General features: G+C 39.9%; 1 protein-coding gene and 1 pseudogene across 1 annotated transcript in view; one reads left to right on the top strand and one right to left on the bottom strand.

Annotated features, from left to right (window-relative positions):
- The window catches only part of KPNA3 (karyopherin alpha 3 (importin alpha 4)), a 91,763-nt gene extending 85,147 nt beyond the window's left edge, over positions 1-6,616 (top strand). Inside the window, exons 13-17 of the mRNA XM_006879508.1 lie at positions 741-845; positions 941-1,012; positions 1,150-1,312; positions 3,394-3,488; positions 4,064-6,616. Coding sequence (XP_006879570.1) covers positions 741-845; positions 941-1,012; positions 1,150-1,312; positions 3,394-3,488; positions 4,064-4,162 — 534 coding nt within the window. The 3' untranslated portion in view covers positions 4,163-6,616. The remainder of the gene's footprint in view (positions 1-740; positions 846-940; positions 1,013-1,149; positions 1,313-3,393; positions 3,489-4,063) is intronic.
- A 5,263-nt stretch (positions 6,617-11,879) lies between these two features.
- On the bottom strand, positions 11,880-12,310 carry LOC102865565 (annotated as a pseudogene).
- Between the last annotated feature and the right edge of the window lie 11,194 nt (positions 12,311-23,504).

Here is a 23,504-nt window from a genome sequence, read left to right as displayed (position 1 = left end):
TGCAGTTTCTAGGGGGAAGGCTTTCTTTTTCCCTATCAGTTCTGGAAGAAAGTCTGCATCTGTAGGCCTGGCACTCCTGGAGATCTCTGTGTGTCTTGGCCTTCCCCTTTATCAAGGGGCTTCCTTAAGCAGCGGCTCCATTCAAACCAGATAAACGTCACTTCTGACAGTTCTTTCTTGTTGATACTGAAGACACCTCCTTTCCTCAGTTTTTAGCTCTCATGAGATAAAGTTAACTGATCATACCCTAGGGAGCCTCCCTCTGTATCATTTAGGGCTGGGAAGGGAATCAGGGGTGTTGCATTCCACTCTTGATCAATTTACAGTGGCTTAACAAATCATGGAGGGTCATTACATAGTTTCTACATTATATTGTTATATGCATATACTTTCGGGGGACACAATTCAGTCTGTGACAGGCTCCCAATTTCTTATTACCCATAAGGTACTATATCATCATTTGTGGTTCCCTTAAACTTTGCCCACACATTTTGTGAACAGTCTCTTTTAAAAACTATGCTCAAATTATCAAACGTCAATGTACCATCTGTTTCTTTCCAAGACTCTCACTAATATCTTAGCCATTTTTATTTTCTTCCTTAAATATTCTACAGCATCACCAGGTAGCAGTGTTGTTGGTGGTGGTGGTCAGGTCTGCTATTCTTAGGGTCACTGTGAGTCATGTTCTTTAAAGTGATAATTCTCCAAATAAAGTTGCCCTATATTTTGTTCAATTATAGGAAGCCGTTTGGTTCCTTTCCAACATAACAGCAGGCAACCAGCAGCAAGTTCAAGCTGTAATAGATGCTGGATTAATTCCTATGATTATTCATCAGCTTGCTAAGGTCAGTTACATTGGGTTCATCATGTCTGTTAATGTAGTATAATGAAGATCTATGGGGTAAAAAATTCATTCGATGACTTCTGTCTCAACCTCCAGGGGGACTTTGGAACACAGAAAGAAGCTGCTTGGGCAATTAGCAACTTAACAATAAGTGGCCGAAAAGATCAGGTGAGTTTGAAAAACTTCTAATTGTTGATCGTGAAAGGTACACCATGGTTAAGACCTGTTGATTGTTCTTTAAATCATGTTTTTGGGGGGAGGGGGTTAAAGATACATAAAAGTACTTCTTCTCTTTTGTTATCTAGGTTGAGTACCTTGTACAGCAGAATGTAATACCACCATTCTGTAATTTACTGTCAGTAAAAGATTCTCAAGTGGTTCAAGTGGTTCTAGATGGTCTGAAAAACATTCTAATAATGGCCGGTGATGAAGCAAGCACAATAGCTGAAATAATAGAAGAATGTGGAGGTAAGAATGGATTGAACACCTCCAAAAAAACCCAACCTAGTTGAGCAGTGGAACTCTGAAGGATTATTTCCTTTAATGACAACTTATTAGAAATATAAGCTTAGAATACGTTACTGTTAAATCAGCAAATTATGTTGCTGTTCTTCATTCTCTTTACTTGGCATTCCAGTAGGGTTTTCAAAAAAATGTCCATTGTTTGCAGAAAATAGTTCTGGTGAGTCATACTGATTTAAAAAAAAAAACAAACCAACCATGAAACACAACTACTCCTGGGTTGTACAATTTGATGGCGGGGTGGGGTGGGGGTGTTTAAGGGAAATTAAAAGAATTTGTTCAAATTTGTATTTGAAACTTGTAAATAAACTAGTAGGGGGGAAAAAATTACTACTCCTTTGGAAGACATAACACCTGAGAGCACATTAAGAACTCTGGGAACTTCTGCTGTAGAAAAACTGTAAGCTTTGTTTAATCCAGCATTTCCCAAATTCTTTAACAGTAAAACTTGCCTTTCTCGTGTGGTTCCCTATTGTTAGGAAAGGCTCTCTTGATTTCTGAATCTTAAGTGTTGTTTCACCCCTGTAACTTAGAATAGTTCCTAAGATTTGCTGAGGAGTTCTGACTGTGTAGTTCTAGGGAGTTACACTGCTAACTCAGAGGCCACACTGCTTTGTGGTTTGGATCCATCAGCCCCTCCGGGGAGAAAGATGGTCTATCTCGTGTGATCTACAAACCTCAAAAACCTGCTAGACGATCCACTATGAATTGGTCTGATTTAATGGCAGTGAATAGTTGTAGCTATTATTGTTAAGTGCCATTGAGTTGGCTGCTATAACTCATAGAAACCCTATGAAGTATGGATCTGACTCCTGCCCCATCCTATGCCATCTTAACTACCTCTTACATACTTGAGCCCACTGTTAAAGTCGTGGTATCTTTTTCCAAGGACTGGCCTCTCCTAACATGACCAGAAATATGTGATACCAACTTCCACTGTCCTTACCTCCAAGGAGCACCATTTCCAAGACATTTGTTCAAATCTAAGGTTTTAGGTTCAAATCCACCAGTGCTCCATGGGTAAAAGATGGTCATTCTCCTCCAGAGTGATTTAATAACTTTAGAAACCCAACAGGATCAGTAAATGAGTTGAATTTTGAGACTCAAAAGGATATTTGAAGGAATAATACTTATTAGATTAAAATGTAAATTTACGGATGTAGGCATCTGATGTCTGGAGTGTAAATATTGAAAATACAAGTGGAAGCATTTTGTGATTGTTGTTGTGTACCATTGAGTTAGAATCAACCCATAGCTGACCCTTCAGTGGATTTTCAGAAACAGTAAATCAAACGAGTGGAAATTACCCATCCTTCTGCTGCAGAGCAGCTGATGAATTTGAACAGCAGCCCTCTGTTATGGAGGTGCACCTTTTTTTCACTAGACTACAGAACTCCCTGTTTTATTAATATTGTTTTGAAAAATTGGGGTTCCTCTCTGCTATTAACAGACTCTGAAAACCCATTGGAGGGTCAGCTATGAATTGATTCCGTCTCAGTTGTACATAACAACAACGTAAGTGCCCTACTCATTTTTTTAAAAAAATGTTTTCAAAATTCAAAACTTACCCTCTATTATTCAGTTTCTTAAAACTTGTTTTTGTGGTTACACAAAGTAATAACATTTAGAAAATCAAGAAAAAGGTAATAATTACTGTATGACACGTATACATAATAGTATGGTTACATAAAAGAAGTATGGGTTGATGTCAGTTCTTGTTCTGTTGCTAGCTTGCTATGTAACTTACAAGTAGATCTGCCAATTGGGGTTTTTAGATTTTTTTTTTTAACACTATCTCAGAGGTCACAATACCTTATGGGCTTCTAAGGAAGGAGAAGTTAGTTGGATGCTGGTCTTTGACCAGCAACATGCTTCTGGTTTTCAGTTTATTTTTAAGGCCAGCTGTTGTTTTTTACTGGATGGAGAGGGGCAAGTTGCTTTAAATCCCTTAGAATTTGCCATAGTGAAAATTAAGAGAGTTTTAATTAATATCTCCTTAGTGACTATGATTGCTTTATTTTTATCAGGTTTGGAAAAAATTGAGGTTTTACAACAACATGAAAATGAAGACATTTATAAATTAGCATTTGAAATCATAGATCAGTATTTCTCTGGTGATGATGTGAGTATATATTAAAATATTGTGTGTTTACAAATACTTTAAAAAAAAAAACCTATGTAATATAAATTTACCAAGAATTTTCCTCTTACTATTTGTATGACTCAAGCTTTCATTGTATGCTATCATAAGCTCTTGGGGTAGAATTTTCCCAGTTATTTAAGAAATCTAAACAACAACAACAAAAAATTAATGTTGGTTTCTTTACCAGTCAGTAGGCTGACCTATTAGAAACATTACTTCAAGGTGAAACTACAAAAACAGTTCTCATTGCATTGCATTCTATTAACTAGGAAGAAATAGTAATGTTTGAAATGATGTTCATATAGATTAAATAAATCTCTAACTCCATAAACTTAAGAAAGGGGCTGTTTTGGACTGTATGTTCGGGGGTTGGTGTGTGCATGCAATTTTTAAAGTGAAAATTCTTAGTAGAATTAATTTCCAGATTTATTTAAATATGTTTATGTGATTAAAGCTTCACATAAAATTTTCTCCTTAGAAGAAAAAAAGTCTGCTTACGTGAGAATGTATAGTATTATAATAGTAAACATTTTCTTTTCCTTTGCTTTTTATAGATTGATGAAGATCCTAGCCTCATTCCTGAAGCCACACAAGGAGGCACTTACAATTTTGACCCAACGGCCAACCTTCAAACAAAAGAATTTAATTTTTAAAGTTCATTTGAGTGCAGCGTCTTTCCTACGTTTGATATGAAGCACCACCAGATGGCTACCAAATGACAAGAACAACAGCAAAGGCTCCAAAACACACATGCCTCTTCGTTTTGATGCTTCTAAAGCAAGCCATGTCTCAGTCACTTTGCAGTTGCCAAAAGTCACTCTCACATGGACTGTAAATGCATATGCATGATTTCCTAAACTGTTTTAGAATTCTCCTTAACAATCTCAACTACCCTATCCCCCCCCCATTCCCCCCCGTTCCCCGGTGCCACATGCTGAGAACTACAGTCTACAGTTCAGAATATTCCATAGTGGTGGCATGTCAGCTGCCCACTGATAACCTTTGGAAAATGGTGCACTGTGGATCAAGACACTTTGGCACATACATGCTGGACGACTCTATAAAGAGGTGCAGTCTGATCTGAGCCTCCATCATTGTCCTCCACAAACATATTTTCATATTCTTTATGTGAAAGAATAGATTTTAAAGTACAAGCCAAATGATTTTCATTGGTGGAACTGACAGACAAAATAAGTACCTTTAAAAAAAAAACTTGGTTATTGATTAAACAGATAAGTTTAAAAAAAAAAAACAATTGTACTTCATCTACCAGTAATTGATGTGTTTATTATCTGCCTCAGAAGCCAGGGGTGAAGGAAGAACTTTAGACATGGATGGTAATGCTTTCGCCATTATACCTAATTCTTGAGAACAGCAAACCCTATTTGACCACTCACTTCAGCCTGTGTGTTCCTGCTGTTTTGAAGTAATCAAATGCTGTGCATGGTATTTTACCTAAGCTGCAACCTGTTATGGACTTGAACTTCTGTTTAAGGTGAAAGCAAGAGTCCCTAACCTTCAAAGAGGAAAAAGGTCTAAAATACCCATTGGTAATGTAAAAAAAAGACAAATCTTGCTTTCAGCTTTCAGGAGTAAATATTTTTGTTTTAAATTGATAATTGGATATGGGTGATTTATGTTGGGTTTAAACTGTGGAGCTTTCATGTTTACTGTAATTTAGTCTTAAACTTTTTTACTTAGTAACCAGTGCTTTTGATAATGTGGTTGGCAACAAACCAGCAACTATTTAGAAGTGTCATAAAACTTTTTTTTTTAGTATTGAAAATATTTCATTCAGATCCTATTCTAAAAGCATATTCACTAAGTTAAACATTCAGACAAGGATCTGCATAGAAGAATAATCTGCAGTTGTTTAACATAAACCTGATTTGCAGTGATTTTTAAATAATTCTGCAATATCTGATATTACTGTGTAAAGTCATTGCTTTTCATAAAATGTCTGACCCAGTTATTTATGAAAGAACAAGGATTTGAAAATTTTTAAATGAATTAATTTTGTGTTGTCACAAAAATGGTTTTGTTGCTCGCGTTCACTGGGTAGGATTTCCCAATGCATTGATGTGAAGGGATAGAAAATCTAAACAAATGTAGTTATCTATTGGGGGTTTTTTTTCTTTTGTTGAGATTGGGCCGGTTGCCTTGGGGGTTTTTTGATTCGGTTGGGTTTTTTTCACTGATAAACAACACATAGCAGGTGTGGTTCATTAAAAATATGTATCTGCCAAGGTGGAGCCACTTTAAAGAGTGAGTTTTGTCTTGTATCTAAAGTAGATACAAGCGTATGTTTAAACTGCAAGATTTTTACTTGCTAGAGAATCTGTTTTAATATAGTGGTTTGGCCTCTGATTATTTATAGGTTTTATAAATTTTAGAATCAATTTCTCTTTAAGGTGGCTCAGATTTTTCAACTCTTGTGCACATAAAATTGAGTTGAAGTTCATTGTGCCTTTTTTTCTTTATCCAGATTTTGAGTTAAAGCTTCATATGGTAACTGCATCCTATTCAGACCTTCTAGTCTAAATTTTGAAACTGTGTGGTATTCACTAACAGTAGAAATAACAAAGTCAGCACTAATTAAGGTCACAAACTTCAGTGAAACCCTTAAAGTCCAAATCTTCTCAATATTGTGGATTGTATCCCTTCTAGTTTAGTTTCTTCTGGACTCTCCATATTTCTGACAGTTACCACCTTTTCAATTTTGCACACATTGAGATTAAAATTGGGCCTCTACTGTGATGATTCATATTTCCTTTTGTGTTCTAAGTACAAACTAACATTTACATGAACATTAGCATCAAGTAGTGCAGACTTCTGTGTGCATTTGCTTGATTCAGTTTATTGTGACCTTACCGGGTTTTGAATTGGAATTACACCATTTCATAGATAAAGAAAACTAAGTATATTGCTGCACTTTTAAGTTTTGAAGACAGTGTTTAAAAATTGCATTGTTTTTATTTTTTTTAAACTCAGTTTAAAAAAAAAAAAGACTAAAACGTTCTTTCAAAAGAGGCATCTAAATGTGTTCCTAATTTTTGTATATGGGCTTAGGTTTTGTAACCAATAAAAAAAAAAGCTGCTATCATATACCGATAAAACATTGAGGAACTTATTTAAAAAAATAATTGCATAATTTCATTTCTGTATACGGAGGGGTTTGGGTTTTCTTAATGCATTACTTATGATGGAGGTGAATCATGAATCACCCATACATTGTGTGTTAATACCTCCTTTCCTGTCCTATCAGCACCAGGGTGACCATGATAGTGTTAGCTTTCTGAGGATTTTGTAACATAACGAGAAGTGCAGAGTCTTGTTGCTTAAATACTATATCCTAGACAAAGTCCATTTGTTTGAAAAGGTGGTGTGGTTATGACTTTCGTGGAACAAAGACAGATCAAACTTCCAATTCTCTCCAAACCTTGAGAACATGTAGCTGTGAAAGATCATAATTGAAGTAAGCCCGGAAGTTTTAGCCTGTTAGAGATTGCAACTCAATGCGAAATCTAATATTAATATTGAAATGGCTAAGGAGGAGCCAAACTTTTGAGTATACAAGTATTTTCACTTTTGTATAATGCTACTTCAGATTATTTTTGAAAAAAGTCAGTGTATAAGTAAATAAACATGGTAGTACTCATGTAATCTTGCCATAATTTTCTTTAGAAATGTCGTTCTTTTCAGGAAACTGTTTACTGCAGAGGAGAATTCATTAATTTCTGCTTTCTTGAATCATTGTTAGAAATTTTTGAACCCTCATTGATTTGAGGAATTTTCATTAAATTTGAAGAAAGGGAGTAAAATTCTGTTCATTAACTGTGGAGGCATTTAACCCAAAAGTAATCCATGCGACCCAGAATGTAAATCTACTCGATCAGTTAGTTGGCTGGAAAAATGGTGATAGGAGACTATCAAGAGAACTTCTCAGTATTCTTTTGTCTATCAATAGGGTGTGTTTGGCGGAAGGTATGCACAGTCACATCGATCTCTTTCCCTTAAAACCCCTAAACCAACATTAGCTCAGATCAAGGTTTCTTAAAACCTTTACTGCTGATATTGTAGCACAGAAAAAGTGCCTCTTCCCCACCACCGTCACACCACACACACCCTGCAAATGAGGATAGGATAGGGAGCACTAGTGGCAAGAAACTACACTGCAATCCCAAAGGCATGCAGCTTGAATCCACCAGCTATAGTGCAATTAACTTCTGAAACTGCTGGAGGGTCAGTTGTGGGTCGGTTCCAGCTCATGGTACACAAGTGACATCTGTAGCCTCTTCCTCTCATCTGTGGTACTTCCTCTCTCAGTCATGAAGTCTAAAAATGTCTGTACTGCCAAATGTACCCTGGGGGACAGACTCTCCTCTGAGAAATTGCGCATTTGATTCCTGAAGAGAACTTTTCTACTCAGTCTTGACATTTTCTATCCAAATAATCCCAAGCTTTCTTCAGATACTTAGGATAAAAAAGAAGAGACAAACGGGTGGGTTATTAGCATTTTCCATTTTGGCAAAAAGTAGTGCCAGAGTTAACCTTATATCCCAAATTACTCACCTGTGATAGTTAATCATAGTACCAAATGCCATCTATTGCAAATGACTTAAGGTAGAAATGAGAATATGGTTAACTAAATTACCAGCTTAAAATTACTCTCTGTACAACAATAACAACATAGAAATGATTGTACAAAGCAAAATGAACTTTGGAAAAGTCCTTGACAGCAGATTTTGATTTTTTAACTCCTGATTCCACAGGTGTTGAATTAGTATCTAAATAAAATGGAACCATTGACAACTTTAAAAAAATTACTCTCTGGCTGCATGATAGGGTTGTGTGGACAAAAGTGAGATAACTGGTTGTCCAACATTTCTCTATGGGGTTGTTCGCCAAATATTTCTAGTTGATGATCTTTACATTTTCTGGGGAAGGCCAATATTGGATTAGGAAATTGTTTGCATAGTTTGAAAGCTCTTTATTAAAGATTGACCCCATCCTAAAGAGACTCAGGTGTCTAGATGGGAAGATAAATTTTTTTTTAAAAACGAATGACCTTAAATGTTGAAATCAGAAGATGATGTAAAATTGTTCTTAAATCTTGTAGCTAACACTAGTTTTAGATCAGTATATCCACACATAATATGAATAATGAGGATCATGGACTAAGAACAGAAGGAAACACAGTAGTGTGTGAGTGATAGTCTCTCCCTTCATAGACCTGTTCTTGCTTTCTAGAAGAATCTCTGTAACAAGAGTTAATACGTTAAGGACAAATACAAGTTCAGAGAAGAGAAACCACAGTAAATGCTTCTTTGATGCAGTGGAACGTAGACCACAAAGAAGTTCTGTAAACATTATTTAATAGGACTAAAAGGAGAAGACCCATGCTTGAGCTGTGCTGGGCTCCCAACAGGAGACTCTTCTGCAAGGTCACCCTCAAGCTTGGGTCTTTCTCAAATTGTGATACCCACAAATTGTGAAGCCTCAAGATAACATCTCATCTGCACAGGACCACTCTTTTAATTGTTGGTAAGAGTTTTATAATAAAAACCTAAGTTTTTGCAGAGTGAGATGTATTTTGTATAACAGTTTAAAAACTGATTTTTAAGGCAAATTTTAATGAAAATTTGTCCTGTTGTTGAATCGTTTAAACTATCATGAAGTCCATAATATTGAACATGAATTACTCTTAAATAGGACTATCATTGTAGAGTTATTTGTTTTAATTGAGTAGACTTTTTATTTGCAGAGAACTGGCCAAAACTGGGCCTCTTTGTCATTTCCTTTCCGCAATCTGAACACCCATGTGTTTTTCCCATTTTGCTTACAGAGTAATTCTCTGTGCCCGGTTCCTGTCAGCTCGAAGGATCCCAAGAATAACGTGCTGACTGCTGCTGACATGGTTTGGGGCATTTTATAACGTGTTAGGACTGCTGACAGTAGAATGGGACTTTCTATTCAATTCCTTACCAACTTCATCTCTTGATTTGTGATCAAGTAAAAAGCCCTCACCTTTCCTTCATATTGGCTTTCTTTGACCCAGTATTGTATGCATTTGCACTTTTCTGATCTAAATATGGGAGTTCGGGTGACGTCTATATGGAGTTGCACTCCTAAACCAAAGTGGGCATCTCTGGTGGTTCCAATCCACCAATAGGTCTGGCAAAAAGGTGGGCAGTCTCCTCCATGGGATTTATAGCCTTGAAAACCCAATGAAGAGTCACCTATGAATTAGCTCTAACACCATGGCAATGAGTGAATACAAATACAGAAATTTATAAATTCTGTTGGAGCTCTGGTGGCCTAGAAGCGGGAAGCTGCGCTGCAATCCCAAAGGCACAAAGTTCAAGGGCACCAGCTGCTCCATGGGAGAAGGATGGCCAGTCTCTTCCCATATGGTTGATTAACTGCCTCTGAAAACCCCAGAGGGTATGTTGTGGGTTGGTTCTGTGTCTACGGTACAGAACAACAAGAACCACAAAACCTGCAAAACCTAGGACCTGTGTAAGTTAAAAACCTGTTGGGAAACTCAAATATTTTTCACCAAAGCAAGTGATAGAAAAATGGTAAGACTTCACCTTGCCAGAAGCTGAAAACTTGAAAGACCCAAAAAACAAGGCCCATCTCAGCAAGTTCCGCCTCTCATAATAAAAGGGCTTTTTTTTCTGTTTTTCTTACAGTAAGATCAGTCTTTTACTTAAATCTATATGTTAAGTTTTTCTAAGCAAGAACTTTTAACCTCCCCTCTATAAACCTATTCAAATGCTGATCACTATTCCATATCAGGCACTCTAGGGTGTGTGTGTGTGTGTGTGTGTGTGTGTGTGTGTGTGTGTGTTAATTTCTTTCGAGTCCTCGGTGACTCATAGTGATCCTATGAATGAAAAACCTGAACACTTGTATAACTTATTGTTTCTGCAAGTTCATAGAGTTTCTGGAGGCAAGGTATTTCGGAAGTGGATGCCACTCCTGCTTCTAAGATTGTTTTAATCGGGGACCTCCACCAAACACTGTCCACCATAGGTAATCATTATCACATTTGACACATCAGTTTCACAAACAACCCTCTGTAGAATCCATCTGTTCCAGATGACTTGCCAACCTGGATTCCAGCCCCATACTGGTGACCAAAAGCCTTTTTTAAGTAGGAGGCCAAATAAAAACAACTCACACCCAATGGCAAATAGACTCCACCTTAATCCTCACCAGAACCAGAAAACAAACCTTTGTAGAATACATCTGCTCCAGATGACTTCCCAACCTGAATTTCAGCTCCAAAGGTAATAGAACTACATCATAATAAAGAGCATATAGTAATGTGCAATTAAGGGAATCAAAGATAAATACATTAATAGGGGGAATGAGCTTCATTAAGAAGTTTTCATTGGACTAGTAATGATCCCTTGCCAGGTGCCCACCACTGCCCCAAGAACGAAGTGCTAACTCTGTTTCCTCCACCCTGAAGCAACTTAATCAGGAATAGAGATGTTAACTTTTCCCAGAAAGACATGGTAATGGGAATGAATTATTTGGGCCTGTTGATATGAAAAGCTTTCTGTACAAAGGCCACATGGGAGGCATTATGGAAGAAGAGTTCAAAAGGACTGGGGATTAGCTGGATTATTCATTGGGTGTAGTGTGAAACACTGAGGTACGGGCTGGAACCACTTGGCCCTTAAGGGTTGAATCAAAAGATTCTTGGCAACTGAAATAGGAGCTACAAGAGTTTTGAAGGAAAGTATCAAGGATGAGTTCTAACTTTCTGGGTTTGTAACTCATGAATTAAGATGAGGTAGAGAATCTGATTGGAGAGGAGTAAAGTTTGCTGATGGCCATTTGGATTGTGTTGACTTGGACTTCCAAATGACACATGACAGCTGAAAATACATAGGACTAAGCTAGAAAGTTGAGTTCTGTTGTCTGTTTTAGTGGCTTTTAAAGCAGGAAAACGGGATTAGAAGCCTGGTCTAGTGTTTGGACCAAGAACAGGGACTCAGACTAAATATTATTGGAGTTTCAATATGCAGTGGTCATGTGGTGGGGGATGAACTTGTAAAAGAAACCAAAGGAACAAGAGGATAGACCACCTACATGTTTTCCCAGAAAATCAAGGGTAAGGAGATGCTTTGCCCACTGATCTTGCCGAAAGGCAAATGAGGTTGGAATCATAAATTTCTTTATAAATTGTTTTATTAGATAATGATCCAAACCTCTGAAGTGCTAATATGTCTCTATCAGCAGGGCAACATGGGTCCCAACATGGTCTCGCTGCTCGGCATTGGCTGCAGGAGCGATGTAGGTCAAGATGCCACCAAAGAAAAGATCATGGAGGCAACCTCCATGTAATTAACAGCCTCAAGCCACCAGAACACAGGCCTCGCCAGCACCCTTAGTCTTCTCAGCTCTTCTGCTGAAGAATTTGGCTTCACAACGACTGGTTGCTTTGGGAGCTTTCCCTTCCCCAAAACTTTGCAGTAACCCGATCGAACCACATCAATGATGGGAGCAGCTCCAGTCTTGTTTTTTGCAGCATCTACTCTTGTCTGTTCACTGACCAAAGTCCATAATTTGTCAAGGTTGACAGTTGGGCAGAAGCTCTGATTCCTCTTCAGATGGTAATGTTGCATACCAACCTTTCCAAAATAACCTGATGGTATTGGTCAAAGTTGATCCTGTGGCAATGTAAGCCGCCAGCATTACCTCACCTCCCAGGGTGAGGCTATGCAGCCGTGGCCGTGGCTCTCATGGCCCGTAAGTTTCTGGGTCTTCCTCAGTCTTGACGGCATTTTGGTCGCCTACATACAAAAAAGAGCAATATTGTTGTTTCCTTTTTCCCCGCTACTACTTTAATTTATAAAAGAAAAAAATTTTTTTAAATGTCCCCTGAAAGCAGAGAATACCAGAAGAATGTCTGTGTTTCATTAATTATGCAAAGGCATTTGACTGCGTGGATCATAACAAACTGTGGCTGACTCTGAGAATGGGAATCCCAGAACATTTAATCGTGCTAATGCAAAACCTATGCTTGGACCAAGAGGCAGTCATCAGAACAGAGCAGGGTAACACCGCATGGTTCAAAATTGGGAAGGGAGTATGCCAGGGATGCATCCTGTCTCCATACCTTTTTTATTTTTTAATTTCGTTTGTTTATTTTTCATTTCAATGAACATCTACAGAGATTTTGGAATTCCATTCATTCATTGTTGCACCCTTCTCCCCACCTTTTCAACCTATATGCAGAAAAGATTATCTGGGAGGCTGGGCTCTATGAGGAGAAATGTGGGGTCAAGATTGGTGGACGATTTATCAACAACTGCGTTATGCAGATGACACAACTCTGCTTGCTGAAACTGAAGAGGACCTGAAGCGCCTGCTGCAGAGCGTCAAGGACTGCAGCCTACAATATGGATTGAGGCTCAGTGTCAAGAAGACAAAGATTCTCACCACTGGACCAATTGGCAGCATCAGGATGGATGGTAAAGAGATTGAGATTGTACACAGCTTTAGTTTGCTTGGCTCCATAGTCAACAGTCTTGGCACAAGCAGCCAGGAAATTAAAAGGTGCATTGCCATGGGAAAGTCTGCTGTTAGGGACCTCTCCAAAGTGCTGAAGAGCAATGGTATCTCTTTGGAGACTAAGGTGCGTCTGATACAGGCCATGGTCTTCGCAATCACCTGTTATGCATCAGAGAGTTGGACAATGACCAAGGAGGATAGAAGGAGAATTGACGCCTTTGAGCTGTGGTGCTGGAGAATAGTATTGAATGTACCATGGACTGCCAAGAAAACAAATTCATCGTAGAGAGGATTAAACCAGGCTGCTCCTTGGAGGCAAGGATTCTGGGGCTTCGTCTGACATACTTTGGACATGTTGTAAGGAGAGACAGGTCTTTAGAGAGGGACATCATGCTGGGTAGAGTAGAGGGACAGCGCAGGAGGGGAAGACCCTCTATGAGGTGGATTGATTCAGTGACTGGGGTAATCGGGATGGGTGTGTCAGAGGCAATGAGATTGGCACAGGATAGAGCACGGTTTAGGGCTGTTGTACATAGGGTCGCTATGAGTCGCAAACGACTCGACGGCACATAACAATAACAACAACAACAGCCTTGTGTTCTTTAAAGGGATTTGTGGTGCCAACCCAAAAGCAGGGAGTTTGAATCTACCACTTGCTCCTTGGGAAAAGATGGACAATCTTCCATGTGATTTGAAAGCCTCTGAAAATCAAATGAGAGAATCATCTATGAGTTGGTTCTGACTTGAAGGCAAAGAGTTGTTGTGTTGTTTGGTGCCATCAAGTCATCTACAACTCATAGTAGCAACCGATCTGAACCTTGCTTTGTTGTGCCTTTGCCAGGATCTCTGTTGTTCTCAAACCCTTTAGTGACATTATCAGTCCATCTTATTGAGGGTCTTCCTCTCTCACACTGACCCTCTGCCTTTCTCAGCATAATGTCTTTCTTCCAAGGACTGGCCCCTCCAGACAACGTGCCCAAAGTATATAAAACAACATTCCACCATCTTTGCCTTTAAGGAGCATTCTGGCCGCCCTTTTTTCAAGATAGATTTGTTTCTTTTGACAGTCCTTGGATATTACGTACTGTTCTCCAACCCCACAGTTCAAGGCATCAATTAATTCTTCTAAACAAGGAGTAAGGATAACAGAAGAAGGTTTGATGCTTTTGTGTTGTGGTGTTGGAGAAGAATACTGAATATCTTAACAGACTTCCAAAAGAACAAACAGGTATGTCTTGGAAAAGGTACAATCAGAATGTTCCTTAAAGGCAAAGACAGCAAAGCTTCATCTGTCGTACTCTGGACATATAGTTATGTGTGGCTATTTGTTGGAAAAGGGACATCATGCTTGGAAACGTGTTAGGCCAGTGAAGAGGAGAGGAAGGCCCCCCAAGAATGGATTGTCAAAATGATGTCAGCAATGGGCTTAAGTGTGTCAGTGATGGGAAGGATGGCGTAGGATAGGGCAAAGTTCAGGTTGGCTGTTAATAGGATCGCTGTGAGTTGTACCTGACACCTAACAACAAATCCGTGTTCATTTTGCAACTTCCAGGTATATCCAAATCAATTGAAAATCCCATGACTTGCGTCAGTCACACCTTAGTTTTTAAACTTGCATCCTCACTCTTCAGTACTTTGAAGAACTCCTTGACTGCAGGTTTTCCAAGTGCAACACCTCTTTTGAGTTCTTGACTGCTGCTACCATGGTGTTGAATGTGGATCCAAGTAAAAGGAAGTGGTTGGCAACTTCAGTCTTTTTTACATCTATCTCCATGATGATTCATATTGGTCCAGTGATAAGGATTTTGTTCTCTTGGTGTTGAGATGCAACCCATATTAGGACATAAACCAAAGGTCAGGACTGAGGAGCAAAGCCATTACAAGCAGAGGCAGCTAATCAGGATTTTCATTCCATCGGTGTCTTGCTCTGCAGGGTAGGAGTGAAGAGCAACAGGTAAAGGATGACATGAGGAAAGTCCAGTTGGAATATACAAGAGAAGAGCCATCAGTTGTTCAGCCTACAGGAGAGAATCCAGAGCACAGAAGGCAGGAATAGCTATATTCCTTCAGTCAGCTGTTAATTAATTGAGCAACTAGTATGAGACAAACTCAGATAAGGAAATTGCAGTAAACAAGCCATGTACAACTCCTATCTTATATTCTAGTGGCGAAAGACTAGTAATAATTTACAAAAAAATGGGATGACTTGAGCTATGTATAAAATGATGTAAGGAGCAGCACCAGTAACCTGGTGAAACTTTGCAATCCACATAAAGGCATACCGTTTGGATCCACCAGCTGGAGGGATATTTTCCTCCTGTATGATTTACTGCCTCCAAAAACCCACTGGAAGGTCAGCTCAATCCGTTCCTACCCAATGGCACATAGTAGCAATAGAGGTGGAGGCTTGCTGTTACTCTTTATATACTGTGATCAGGAAGAGTCTTTCTCAGGAGATGACCTTTTTCTTAAGCATACTTAATGACACAAAGTCCACAATCTGGGAACAGGAAGTGAGGGCCCAGCATTTTTTTATTATTGTGTAGTGAACAGCAGCAGGGGAGAAGACTCAATTGTAAAGAACTTTGTAGACAACCAAAAGAAATTTTTTTGTATTCTAATTGTAACAAAAAGCTAGGAGGAGTTGTAAATGGTGATGAGGAGGTGGGGCATGTTCTTGTGGAAGATCCCTCTTGCTACAGAGTGGAGAGCAGAGGAAGAGGAGGCCGAAAGCTAGTTATGCTGTTGGCTCGGTGGTGGAGAACTAAAGTTATGGTAGTGGAGATGTTGATCGACATCATGAAGTTAGTCTGGCTAATGGATGAGGCTGACTTGAATCATGTCCCCCAGAAAGACACGTTGAACTATTGTGCTCTGGTGGTCTAGTTGTTAAGGAATTGTGCTGTCAACTCAAAGGTACACAGTTCAAACCCACCAGATGCTCTGCGGGAGAAAAATGGACAAATTTCTGTGCTCTTTACAGCCTCTGAAAACCTGCAGGCTGTTCGTTCAGTTATGAGTTGATGCCAACTCAATGGTGTATAACAATAACTTGGCCCTTCTACTTAGGATACTATTTAGAAGTAGATATTTTTTTGGTTGTGTTAGTGAGCTCCACTGCAGGGTGAATCCTAAATTTGAGCTACAGAAAGATTAGAGTTGTCAGAGACTCACACAATGGGAAGGCAGACGCACCCTGTAAGGAATATTTGGAAACCAAGAAACCAAGGGACTCCCTGGGCTACTGACAAGGAACAAATGAACTTTGTCAAGGGTTGCTCTGGACTTAAGCCTCCAGAACTATGAGGAAATAAATTCCTGTTCTGTAAAGCTATCAGCTTGTGATATTTGTGCTAATAGCAGCAATAGGTAACTAAGAGAGATGGAATCCGGGTGTCATGAATCAAACTTGAGCAGATACATCGATGATTTGGTGGAATTCACCGAAAGTGGAAGGCTGAGGAAGAATCAGATTTCAATTATTTGTGTGGAAAACTCTATACTCTCCCCCGGCCCCTTATTTGCTTTGGGATACCTATGAGACATCGACTAGTGTTTTATTGCCTATGCAAAGGTATTTGTGGATCATAACAAATTGTGTATAACATTGAGAAAAATGAGAATCCCAGAACACTTAATTGTGCTCATGCAAAGCCTATACCTAGACTAAGAAGGTGTTACCCAGACAGAGCATAGGAACACTGCATGGTTTAAAATTAAGAAAGGTGTGCATCGTGGCTATAGCCTTTCTCTGTGTTTGTTCATGTTTTATGCTGAGCAAATTATTGAAGAAGTTGGACTTATGTGGAAGAGTGTGGCATCAAGATCAGAGGAAGATTCAATCAACATCCTATGTTATGCAGAGGACATGACCTTCCTTGCTGAAAGTGAGAGGACTTGAAGTGCTTGCTTCAGAAGATGAAAGACAACAGCCTTGGGCTCGCTTTGGTAGCACATATGCTAAAATTGGAACGATACAGAGAAGATTAGCATGGCCCCTGCACAAGGAAGACACGCAAGTTCGTGAAGCATTCCATGTTTAAAAATCAAAAAAGCAACAATAGTATGGATTGCATCTCAACATCAAGAAAACAAAAATCCTCATCAGTGGGTCAATAGATAACATCATAATAGTTGGAGGAAACACAGAAATTGTCAATGACGTAGTCATTCTTAGGTCCACAATCAACAGTCTTGCTCACAGCAGACCGGAAATCAAAGACATGTTGCAGACAGGGACCTCTCCAAAGTGCTGGCGAGCAAGGATGTCAATTTAAAGACTAAGGTGCACCTGGCCCAAGCCATGGTCTTTTAAATTACTTGGTAGACATCTGTGTGTTGGACAGTGAATAAAGATGACAGAAGAACTTAGGTCTTTGAGTTGTACTGGAGAAGAGCACTAAAAATGCACTGGACTGTCAAAAGAATAAACATACGTCTCAGGGTGCAGACAGGATACTCTTTACAGGGAAGGAGGATGAAATTTCACCTCTCCTACTTTGGAAATGTTGTTAGTTAGGTCAGTACTTGGAGAAAGACATCATGTTCTTAAAAGTGAAGAGTCAGTGAAGGAGAAGACCCTCAACGAGATGGATTTGCACAGTGCCTGTAAGAATGCGCTGTAGTGTGACAGAGATGTGAGGAAGGCACTGGATAGGGTAGTCTTCACGACTGATGTTCATAGCATCCCTGTGAGTCATATTCAAATTAATGACACTCTTAAAATGAATTTTAAAAACCTCAAAAAATAAAGAGGTCCTTTGTAGCAGATTTGCCCAAACCAAATTGGATTTTTTGCTTCCAGAAATGTTGATTGTGGAAAAATTAAATATTTGACAACTTAAAAAAAAATGACACCCAACATCACGACCACCACCATCAGACGTCCACTTGTCTCCTAATGTTGTTGTTAGATAGGTCCTGTCAAGTTGTCTATGACTCATAGTGACCCTATGAACAAGAGATTTCAGCTCTGCCCTATCTTGCATCATCTTCCTCATCTCTGCCATGCTTGGGCCCATTGTTACAGTCTCGCTATCCATCCATTTCACTCACAGTCTTTTTCTCCTTCACTGACCTTCTACTTTTCCAAGCATGATATCCTTTCCCAAGAAGCGGCCCTTCGTATTAACTAGGCCCAAAGTATGTGAGATGAAGTTTCACCATGATCGCACGCTCTCCAAGACCTATCTATCTGTGCGTTTGGTTTTTGGTTTTTTTGGTTTTGTTTTTGTTTTTTGGCGGTCTGGAGGACCTGAAGCGCCTGCTGCAGAGTGTCAAGGACTGCAGCCTACAATATGGATTGAGGCTCAATGTCAAGAAGACAAAGATTCTCACCACTGGACCAACTGGCAGCATCAGGATGGATGGTGAAGAGATTGAGATTGTACACAGCTTTAGTTTGCTTGGCTCCATAGTCAACAGTCTTGGCACAAGCAGCCAGGAAATTAAAAGGTGCATTGCCATGGAAAAGTCTGCTGTTAGGGACCTCTCCAAAGTACTGACAAGCAATGGTATCTCTTTGGAGACTAAGGTGCGTCTTATACAGGCCATGGTCTTCGCAATCACCTGTTATGCATCAGAGAATTGGACAATGACCAAGGAGGATAGAAGGAGAATTGATGCCTTTGAGCTGTGGTGCTGGAGAAGAGTATTGAGAATACCATGGACTGCTAGGAAAACAAACAGATTTGTCCTGGAAAGGGTTAAACCGAGTGGCTCCTTGGAGGCAAGGATTCTGAGGCTCCGTCTAACATACTTTGGACATGTTGTGAGGAGAGACCGGTCCTTGGAGAGGGACATCATGCTTGGGAGGGTGGAGGGACAGCGCAGGAGAGGAAGGCCCTCTATGAGGTGGATTGATTCAGTGACTGGGATAATTGGGATGGGAGTGTCAGAGACAGTGCAATTGGCACAGGACAGAGCGGAGTTTAGGGCTGTTGTCCATAGGGTCGCTATGAGTCGCGGGCGACTCAACAGCACATAACAACAACAACATGGATATTTAGTGCCTTTCTCCAGCACTACAACTCAAAAGCATAAGTTCTGCTGTCATCTTTACTCATTGTCCAACCTCAGGTTCATAGCAGGTAGTGGAAAAGATCATGACTTGGGTCTTACCTTGTACCTTAATCTTTAAATTGACATCCTTGTGCCTTAGCACCTTGAAGAGGTCCCTGACTGCCTACTTTCCCAGCACAACATGTCTTTTTATTTCCTGTCTGCTGTCACCAAGGGATCCATGAATGATTAAATCATTGACCATTTCTATCTTGTCTCCATCTATCATGATGCTGCCTATTGACTTAGTGAAAGAATGCGGCTTCAGGATCAGAGGAAGACTTACCAACAACCTGTGTTATGCTGATGATGCAGCTTTCCTTGCTGAAAGTGAGGAGGACTTGAGGAACTTGCTACAGAAGATCACAGTATGGGTGATTTCTGAGTCTTCCTCAGATCCTGATGCCACATTCTTCTTGATAAAGGTCTACTTCTTGCATGAGTTGCTCAGCATGGGGATTGAGCAGGTATGGAAAAAGGCTCCTTTGATGCACATGTTTCTACATATTACACCATACAGTGTTTCCTTCCTCTGTTCAGACAACAGCCTCTTGATCTATATTTAGGTTTCACAAGAGTGTAATTTAATGTTCTGGGATTCCCATTCTCAGTGAGAAGAATTGGGAACAGTGGCAGTTTTGCTGAAATAGTAGAAATGATTGGCTTGTGATGAAGGTATTGGACTTGGAAGAAAGGAAGCCATTTGTGTGATGGATTTTGGTTTTGTTTCCTCCCTCCAGGAGGGAAGTAGTGGGGCCATTCACTAATGGGAGGTGAGATAAGATGTTTGAGTAAAATGAGAAGGGGGGAACCCATACATTTCAATGGATGCTGAGGACCCATTTGAAATAAGATAAAACTTACTGATGCCTCTAGTCTGCTCTGTTTGAACCCACCAGCTGCTGTTAGGAAGAAAGCTGAGGCAGTCTCCTCCCAGAAATATGTGTACAGCCTCAGCAACCTGGTAGAGGGCTGCCCTGAATTGGAAGCTGCTTGACAGCTGGGAGGTGGGTGGGATCCAGTCTGTCTCACTGTTTGACTTCGTCCAAAGATGTTCCACTATTCACGTAGAGATAGGAAAGGAAAAAAACTCCAAGTAGTAGAGTTCATTCAAAGATGAGATTTCCCCCCCTCCAACAGATCTTAATAGTGATGATAATAGCTTCAAATAAGACCCATTGTACTGAGTTGGTTCTGATTCTCTGCCACTCCGAGTAGAACTACTTTTTCTCTGTTTAGGAGGCCAGCTGTCCAAATCAGAGTGCCAGTTTTAGGGAATCTCTCTCTCCACTTTAGGGAAGATGTTTTTCTCTTTGTAGCTTCTGTCCGTCTGTTCCTTCTTCATGTGATACAGCATCTGTCTCTCGCTCTCTTTACTGGCTGGCTTCTCTCCCTAATCTGCTCTTTCCTATCTTAGAAGCAATTTACTGAAGATACACTCTGCAGTGATGTGGGCTCATTAACATAACTGAACCCTTTTCCCAAATGGTATCACATCCACAGATATCATTCACTCACTGCTGTTAATGCAGAAACAACTCATAACTGACTCTCCGTTAGCTTTCGGATCACATGAGAGTAGATTGTCCACCTTTTTCCTGGGGATCCATTGATGGATTCGAGCCAAGCTTTGGGTTAACAACACAACTTCCTAGGGATGACACCATCAGAGCTGCCCTCCGTAGATATAGGTGTCAGGATTTACAACACATTTGTGGATGATAGAGACAATTCAGTCAGGGAAGAAAATTCAATCTTTAAGAGGTACTATTTGTCCATCTTCAATCCTGGTTTCTTTCCCATTCTTAATGGTTTATTAGAAATCACCTTCTTCTGAGTCATAACTCCAACTCAAAATGAATCACAACATTGGCTAAGAGGTTTGAATATACCAGGAACTTCCAAAAGAGCAAGCACAGCAGCGTACTCCTTGGAAGCAAGAATGGTGAAACTTCGTCTCTCACACTTCAGATACGTCAAGAGGGGTCCATGTGTGGAAAAGAGACATCATACTAGGGAAAGCAGAGGGTCAGGAAAAAAAAAAAAAAGGAAGACCTTTAATAAGATTGGTTGGTACAGTAACGGCCATGGGCTTGAACTTGGTAGAGATTGTGAAGATGGTGTAGAACAGAGTGAAGTTTCCATCTGCTCGAAATAGGATTGCTATGAGTTAGAGTTGTTCAAACAGCACCTAACAATAACATGAGTCTAAAAAAACTTTAATACTTACACGTACAATCATTGTTGAGTGACTGCTAGTGATAGGAAGGGGGAATAAAAATTAATAAATAGAAAATAAACTTTCATTAATATGGGTGAAGGGCAGCTCTGGTTGCCTTGTGGCAAGAAGCTGTGCTGCAATGCTGAAGACATGCAGTTTGAGGCCACCAGTTGCTCTGCCGGAGAAGGATGGGCAGTCTCCTCCTGCACAATTAACTGCCTCTGAAAACCTGCTGGAGGGTCAGCTACGGGTCAGTTTTGACTCTGTGGTAGACACCAGCAACATTACACATGGTATTATAATTAATATGATTTGTAAAAGTGTGTGTGAATGGCTGAATAAAAACAAATGTGCTTTGTAAACTTTCCCTCAAATCACAAAGAAAACAAAATAAAATACTTCAATACTGGCGAGCCTGGTGGCAAGAAGCTGCATGGCAATCCCAGAGGTGTGTGGTTCAAATCCACCAGATGCTTTGTTGGAGATGGAGGGATAATCTCCTCCTGTACCAGTCAGGTCTGATTTGACGGTACACACATACACAAATAATAATAATTTAAAAACCCACAAACTTCAATACAGCAGATTTGGTTTTGTTTTCTTCTGATAAGAATATAAAAGTTGCTGTTGTTCTTACATGCTGTCGAGTCGCAGCTAATGTATATAGCGATCCTATGTACATAAATGTCAGTGCGCCTGATACAGGCCATGGTCTTTGCAATTACTTTCTATGCATCAGAAGGCTGGACAATGACTAGGGATGATAGAGGGAGAATTGATGCCTTTGAGCTGTGACGCTGGAGAAGAGTATTGAATATACCATGGACTGCTAAGAAAATAAACAGCTTCATCCTCAAGAGGGTGAAGCCAGGCTGCTGTTGGAGGCAAAGATTCTGAAGCTTTGTCTGACATGTTGGACATGTTACAAGGTGGGATCAGTCCTTGAAGAGGGACATCATGCTTGGGAGGGTGGAGGGACAGTGCAAGAGAGGAAGATCCTCGATGAGATGGATTGATTCAGCGATTGGGATAATGGGGGTAGGTGTGTCAGAGACAATAAGGTTGGCACAGGATAGAGCAGGGTTTAGGGCTGTTATACATAGGGTTGCTATGAGTCACAGGCGACTCGACGGCATATAGCAACAACAACAACATGTACATTAGCTCTGAACCCTGCCCTATCCTGTGTGAATCTCATCATCTCCAACAGACCTAATTCTATTTCTCTAGTCACTGAGTCAATCCATCATCTCATCCTGGGTCTTCCTCTCCTGCACTATCCTTCCACCCTTCCCAGCATGATGTCCTTCTCCAAGGACTGTACAGACTGACAAGTGTCTGTTCCTTGTATTCCCTAGTAATGGTGAATGAAGGAGACCTTGTCTAGCTCATCTGCTTTTCCTGCCTTGTTGATAGGGTCATTGTTACGTACCGTTAAGTTGAAATTGACTATTCGCTGACCCTCCAAGCATATTTTCAGAGGTAGTAAATAGAACAAGAGAAGATTGCCCATCTTTCTCCCATGGAGCAAGTTGTAGATTCAAACTGCATGTCATTGGGTTAACAGCATAAATCCTTACCACTAAGCCACCAGAGCTGCCTGGTAGGATGGATGAACAGATGGATAGATGGCTGGACAGACGGATAGATAGATAGATAGATAGATAGATAGATAGATAGATAGATAGATAGATAGATAGATAGATAGATAGATAGATAGAAATAGAACAAATAGAACAGAAATGCCTTTCCCAGGTTGGAGTAGGAAACACCCTGAAGATAAAGGCTGGTGTTTTCCCCCCCAGCTATTAGCTAGTTATCAGCTGTTAGCTATGTGACATTCTTCTTCATAGATTCCAGCTTGACATATAAATGAAATAGAAGTAGAGAAATGATACAACCCTGAGGTATACATTTACTAATTTTAAACCATGAGTTGTTCTCTTGCTTTGTTTGCACAACTGATTCCTGGTTTAGGAATAGGTTTTAAACAAGCACAATTAAGTTCTGGATTCCCATCCTTCTCAATGTTAGCTTTAATTTATTATTATCCACACTGTCAAATGCCTTTGCATAATCAATAAAACACAAGTAGACATTATTCTGTCATTCTTTGCTTTCAGCATAGATCCATATGACATCAGCAATGATGTTCCCGATGCCATGACCTCTTTTTTTTTTAT

The sequence above is a fragment of the Elephantulus edwardii genome, unplaced genomic scaffold, assembly GCF_000299155.1.
Source record: "Elephantulus edwardii isolate Elephantulus edwardi_28Jun2011 unplaced genomic scaffold, EleEdw1.0 scaffold00004, whole genome shotgun sequence".
NCBI classification, from domain to species: Eukaryota; Metazoa; Chordata; class Mammalia; order Macroscelidea; family Macroscelididae; genus Elephantulus; species Elephantulus edwardii.
Note: the sequence above shows the minus strand (reverse complement) of the source record. Positions and strands in the feature narration are given on the sequence as shown.